This window comes from Suillus subalutaceus (genome assembly GCF_016647625.1).
Source record: "Suillus subalutaceus strain FC151 chromosome Unknown DFJ58scaffold_142, whole genome shotgun sequence".
Taxonomy (NCBI): domain Eukaryota; kingdom Fungi; phylum Basidiomycota; class Agaricomycetes; order Boletales; family Suillaceae; genus Suillus; species Suillus subalutaceus.
Genome location: NW_024540391.1, coordinates 86,930 through 93,908, shown reverse-complemented (window position 1 = coordinate 93,908; position 6,979 = coordinate 86,930). Strand labels below are relative to the sequence as shown.

At 44.8% G+C, this 6,979-nt stretch overlaps 1 protein-coding gene across 1 annotated transcript; it reads left to right on the top strand.

Annotated features, from left to right (window-relative positions):
* Nucleotides 1-495: 495 nt before the first annotated feature.
* DFJ58DRAFT_845603 (uncharacterized protein) lies at nt 496-1,242 on the top strand (the record flags this gene model as incomplete). The annotated part of the gene is made up of 2 exons (XM_041393173.1): nt 496-515; nt 900-1,242. The coding sequence occupies 2 exons, from the start codon at nt 496-498 to the stop codon at nt 1,240-1,242; spliced, it is 363 nt and encodes a 120-aa protein (XP_041238760.1).
* Nucleotides 1,243-6,979: the final 5,737 nt, after the last annotated feature.

Sequence of the window (6,979 nt, the reverse complement as noted above, 5' to 3'; positions counted from 1 at the left end):
AGTCAACAGTAGTCCTACAATCAATGTTCTGCAACCGCTTATCTAATCAGCTTGCGGCACAAGAGGAGAAGAAAAACGGCAAGAAAAACGCACCATTGGTGGGTGATGGGATGCCAAGGTTACTCACTGGTGACGAGTTCTACAATTAAGTATCTGAGCATCGAAGAGCAGCAGAGGAGGAAGCAGCGGCAAAGGAAGTTCATTGGATCGAAAGGGAGGGGAGAGCAGCAGCCATGGCGGTATGGAAGGAAGTGGAGGCAGCGCAGCTGAAGAGAAACAAGGAATGTCGATGTAGAGACTCGATCCTGAGTAGCCTCACAATGGCATATATTGCAACATAGGTCGAGTCTACAGTAATATGCATGCAACGCGACACTTGCGCGATAAACGCGACGCACGCGACATAGGCGACACTTCCGTGACTTGCGCGCGCTTTAGGTGAACTTTCCCGCGCCTAAGCGCTATAGGGCGCCTGACTTCCCACTGTGTTTTCCCATGTCCAACCAAGTTCCCAGGTATGCATTTCTCCATTTATCATTTATTTCAACATCGTACCATGTTTATTTTCACTTGGTACACATTTTTCATGACACATTTTTTTACTTAACACAACACACATTACCACGGACCACCATCATCATAGACAGTCACCATCTCCGAGTTTTTATTATGTTTTGAATAAATCATCGCAAGCCCTAGTAGCAGTTAGCTCTAGTGGCCATATCCGCATCAGTTGTCTTATCAGCATCTCAGTACACGTCTTAACATCTCACTATCGCTCGCATACCGCTTTCACCCAGTTCCGCTTTTCGACGCGCGACTTTCCCGCGCTTCGCGCGCCTATAGCGCCTTTGTTCCCGCGCTTTCGCCTTATCATGCGCTTTGCGCATTCCCCCTAGAGTTGACCAGTGGATATTTGCTTTCTCTGCTTCCCCTAAGGGACGAACATATCGCACTCATATTTTCCTCCCTTCAACAATTATATCAGCTGCACCCTCAGCTGAGTTGAAGATCCTTCATCGAGCCACATACAAAGAAGAAGTGAGGTTGTGGGAGGAGGAGAGAGATTGTGCCAAGCTTGAGAAGCGTCAACCAAGGTGGACAAAACCAAAACAGGGCAAATTAGAGTTGCCGATACCTAAACCGACTCTTGATGATGTTGAAGAAGATGACGAACGTGGTGTGAACGAAGACGAGGACATTGACAGCAATGATTCTGATGGTGGGAGCTCAGAGGTTTGATCGGCTGATCGCTTATCAGCAATAATTAATCACGTACAATTAGTTCTTATCGTTGAGTAATACCATTTTTGGGACCAACACAAGTGACAGTGGAGGGTTGATAAAGGCCTTATTCTTGATTCATTCACCACTCTACAACACATGTTCTGATGCTCTCAATATTCTATCATACACAATACATAGTTCATGTATTAGAAAGTAATTGTCAATCACGATTTTTTTTTAAATGTGTTGTTGTGTTGTGAGACATTCTCAAAGTTTTACCGACGTAAGTGACAGTGCATTACTGTAATTTTCGGAAATGGAGGAAGCAGAAGTGAAGTAACCCGGGGTTTCCCGGACCATATTGAGCTATGAAATTCTCTCTATAATGGGTTTCAAAGTTTGGCGCATATGCTGCAAACAACATCGCGAATAATCGATGAATGCAAATAATTTAAACTCCGACGGCACTGCATGCCAGCCGTGATCACTAATGTCGTCGTCGCTGTCCATCACAGGCATCTCTGACCTCTATGGCCACACAAGGCACCATCCGTGGACGTGGAGCTAGTAGCTCCAGTAGAGCTCGAGGTGGGGGCAGTCGTGGATTGGCTCCTACTTCCTCCCAACAACCCAGTGGGAGAAACAGCACTCCTCACGCACTGCTCACCTGATTGAGTGGTGCAAGGCCAATGATGAAGGTTGGATCAAGCTTTTCTCCGATTCAGCAAAAGATGCAAAGGATGAGGGACGACCACGACAGCAGATGTCCACCCAGAAAAAGAACTACATCCAGCAGCTGGCTACTGCAATTTTTGCCAATGATGAAGACCCACAAATTCATGCATTATATCAAGAGCACCCTCTCAGCTTTATCAAACCTGTTCAAAGTTGGTTTACCTCATATGTTTGCTATGATTTTGTTCATCTCTACTGGTGGCGTGATTGACTAGATATGTTAAGCTTCGAAAAAAATACAACACCTTCAACAAGGAGCTTGGTCAAATGGGGGCTGGACTCAAGTCTATTGAGGAGCTGAATGCAGATCCTTGCACTAAAACTCTTGTTGGTACAAACATGCTTTTCTTTTTCTACTTGTTATATTCTGAGATTGAGCACCAGCTCAACTTCTTCAGCAATTCCCGTAGTGGTCTGACCTCCATGGATGGTGGAGGACAAACCCAGCATATAATACAGCGTTCTCAACTGCAGATCCAGGTCAAGACTTTGCCAATGAGGCACTCAATTTTTTTACAGAGACCCCCAAGTCTGGGCTGCAGGCTGCTGATGAGATGGATCTCGATGACGAGGAGCTCGAGCCAGGAGAAAATTTTAATCAGCCACTTGGCCAGTCGGAATATTCTCCAGTGGCTGCTGGAGCTTCTCATTCACTTATTGACAGTGATAATGACCTCTACAACAACCTCAGCTCTTCCAACAAACCCTCGTTTTTGCAGCATCGTGACCCTTCTTCCATCCCCTCTTCATCGCCACAAATTTCAGGCACTGATTCTCCAAGTTCAATGACATCACCACTGCTCCCTTTAAATCCTCCCCTCGACTACCACACACGTTCAACTCCAGGTCCTGCAGCTCCCCCAAGCAACATCAATCAGCCTCCGGATATCTCACTTGACTCTCCACCAAGAAATTCTGCACTGGCTCGTTCACGCACATTTATCTCACGGGAGTCTCCACCACAAGATGTCGATGACGATAATGGCTTTGGTCACATGGACCTTCAGCCAGAGTCATCTGGTAGTGAGAGCATTGAGGGTGTGATGAAATCCTTGACAGTGCACTCTCATAAAGTGAGTGGTAGTGCTCTGCGTGGTTGAAGCCCAGCCACCTCTACTCACCGCCATCAGGAAATCACCGAGGCGACGGTTTTCGTAGTTGTAGTTGGTAAGATCAGATCAAAAATTCATGTGATTATATGTAATGACAAAAGTAGACAAAATAATATATAAGATAAGCGCATTGGTAGCAAAGGATAAGATATGGCAAAAAATGTATAATTCTGATGAAAATAGGCAAGTGTACCAGCATTTCTCGACTGCATGGTCACCTATGGTCACTGGTGACCACTTGGGATCAAGAGACTCGGCCCTATAGGATGCTTATGTAAGTCCGAATTTTTTCAAAGTTCAACGTTACAGTCTTCTTACTAGTTCCTTCTCTCAATGCTACCACCACCACTTAATTACTCTCTGAATCTCGAACTCTCACTCTCTTTGGCCTTCCCTCTTGGTCCTCCTCTTGGTCCCTCCCTTATGGTTCCTCCTCCTTGGTTCCTCCTCCTTCATGGTCCCTCCTCCGCGGTTCCTCCTTGGTTCCTCCTTCGTGGACCCTCCTTCGCGGACCCTCCTTCCTGGACCCTCCTTTGTGGACCCTACTTTGTGGACCCTCCTTTGTGGACCCTCCTTTGTGGACCCTCCTCCCTCTTATACTCGTTTTCTGTCTTTTGTCGTGTTATATATGTATATATGTACTTACATCTTGTTTGTTTAATTACAAAATGAATTTTTTTTGGAATAAAATGTGTGTATAACGGTCAAAAAATTAGCTTTTGTTTGAAGCCACCCAACATTATCAAACTTTGTCATGGCTGCCAAGTGTTGGCAACATTTGCTGGTTTGATGAGAAATGGCAAGTAATTGCAGGTAGATTATCATGATTGTGCTTTTGGCAGTTTTCATCCAACTTACTCTGGGTATATAAAGCATTTTCTAGTGAACTATCATTTTGATAGATATTATACAAATTTTAAATCAGGTAGAGCTTGACAAAACTTTACCATTTTCACGTCACTTCCCTGATGGCAGTATGGGCCCATCACCATCTAGTTCTCATTCAACATCAGAGTCTCATAAGCGGCCGCACGATATCGGGGCAGATGTTACAAAGAAGTTGGCTGATGCCTCTGACTCCCTCCTACTCCATGTGCAGAATAAATCAGATGTTAAAGCCTCGAGCAAGCGGATGAAGTTCAAATATGCTAGGTTTTACAAGGAGTTGAAGGCTCGTGAGGCTCATGCTGAGCATGAACATGACTCACATCAGGTCATGGCTAATCACAATCATGAATGTGCCATGTCCGAAGACAAGACAAGGCAACTTGAGTTGGAAATCTGACTTGAAGAAGCTAAATATCGTTGTCTTGCAATGGAGCGTGGCTTGGGTTTAGGTGATGGGGCTAATTGATATTATGCTTGCTTTTGTGTGTCTGTCGCCATCTGTTTACATTCAAGTTCGTGCTTATATTTGTCTTCAGTGCTTGTTGTTTTTGCTAATCATGCTCTTGATACTCATCATGTTGCTGTACTACTACTACATGTCATCTTTCAGACTTGTTCTTAATGTATACTGCACCTAAACTCTGCGGCTATGAAGCAAACGACCCATTAATGTGTTCCGGAAAATTTGTCCATCTGTTCCAATAAATCCTTCATCACCATTGCCATCCTCATCCTCATCATCTACATCTCTGGCCCCTCACACCTGTGATTGTTTCCGAAAGTGATGATTAGAGCTTTTCTTTCCCATATTCTCCTCAATCTCGATAATGAAATTGTGAAGAATGAGGCAACAGCAAGTCCACATATTCGCATAGCTGAGGTCTTTCTGCGACTGTATCTGGATTCTTAGGTCGCACAGGGACTGGAACCGTCCTTTAAGAGACCCATAGCAGTGTTCGGATCGAACTCGGACCTTCAATTGTGGTATGAGTGCATATACCCGTCTCAAAATACTCAATGGCTTACTTTCAATAGGTGTGTATTGATTTTTTTTTGATCGTGCCTCAGACCACCAGCCACTGGACACTTGAAAGGAACAACACACCACGTTCACGATGCATATGCTGAATCTGCCTAGATCCACTCATTTGCTCCCAGAAAGTTCTCGGGGTGTCGTGCAATTCGTGTCTTCGAGAACACATTAGCGTTGTGCAGACTTCCTGGGACCCCGATCACGTAGTCGACAATACAGAGGTTGTGGGGCATGATCACAATCTAACATAACGGTCAGGATGAATTTTTGATTTATTCTAGATGACTTACCTGCGCAGACAGGGAGTAATTTGATTTTCGGTCGAAAAAACCTTCTCCATGCCATCCCGGTTTCTGGTACACATTGAAAGGTGTGCCGTCAACACACAAAAATCCACCACACCACTCCCGACATGTATGTTCCTCAACCCAGTCTTTCGCTCGATCTATCTCAATCTGGTCTTTAGCCTCCAGTGGGTCAAAGTGGATGACATCGTCATGGTGCTGCAAAATTGCAACCATAACACGCCGATAGCAGTTGTATACTGTTCCAACCGAAACCCCTGCCCAGTCAGCCATGTCTTCCGCGGTCGCTGCATTTCCGTAGTGGCCAGTGGCATTCAAAAATATTGCCAGCTGAATGGGAACAGGTAGTTGAGGATTGTTAGAATTGTTGTAAAAAATCGGATGATGGATGATTTTATTGACAAGTTCTACAAACACATCAGGATTGACTCGGAGCTTGCAACGGAACCTCCGAGGATTTTCCAATGTCCACTCTTCAAGTAGATGGAGCTGTGGTGCGTGGGTGGCTGTAGGACACGAAATGAGCGTACGTGCTTTCGCGACTTCATCTTGAAGTGCTTGATGGTATTACTAAATTCGAGAAAGACTCAGCTACTGAACATGGGTCCAGAGGCTTCTGTAGAATCTGAATTGGAGGATACCGGCATGTCATTCCAGACAGAGTCAAGCGACATCCAGGTATCAAAAGAACTTATGGAATCCATGCTGATATTTGATGATAGATCAGAATCAATAGAGCCAGAGTCCAAGTCCAAGTCCGACTCATCTGAGCTAGACTCATCGGATGACTCAGAGTCAGATGAGTCGTCATCCATTAACATGTTTACTAGCTCGAGGTACCGAGCAAGTTGAAGAGTCTTGTTTGTTTCTCGGAGGGCCTCTAGTACCTTTTTACGCTCTGAAATGTGCATCAGGAGGGATGGTGGAGAATAGTAGCTTATTGATTATCTCTTCCGTGATACTGGATACTTTCCATGATAGGATTGATTAGTAACATGACTGTTTTACGCAGAGCTTGAATATCAATATACATTCTTGTTTTTGTGAAGTTCGAACACATGCACACCATGTACTTTGAAACCCATTATATATAAGGCAAAGGAATACAATTTGACAAACGTCGTTCATTAACTTGAAGCTATTATATGCAGAGCATACTATCTACAGTCACACATGGAACAGCATCCGAGCAATGGACCTTACTCCAGCTTCTTTAAGAATGTTTCTCGATGTTACTCGAATGCGTCGGTGACAAATCTGATGGCGGCGTCGACTTGGTGGTGGCGGTTCCCCCTTTGCTCATATTCCCAGTCTACCCTGGCCAATCACACCTCCCCATAGACACATACGTGTCCTTGCATAATGTGAAGCAGAAAAGAAGAAATTCTCGCAAAACTATGTTCACAAGATAAAAGGCGTATGGCATATGCACGCTCGAGCGCTCAAACCTGCTCCCATTCCGAATATTCCATACACGTTTCTGAACTAGGTACAGTAGCGCTCCTCCTTTCAGAATCAAAATTTACCACCGCAACCCTCACTCGTGCACTTGGATCCAGCATCCCCTTTCTTCTCATGCACCTCCCTTCCCCTCTACCAGTTTTTTCACATTCATGCATTGAAGAGAAGTTGGCTCTACTTCTAGAACCCCTCTCTTGTGGTGCGCAAGGTCTTCTTCA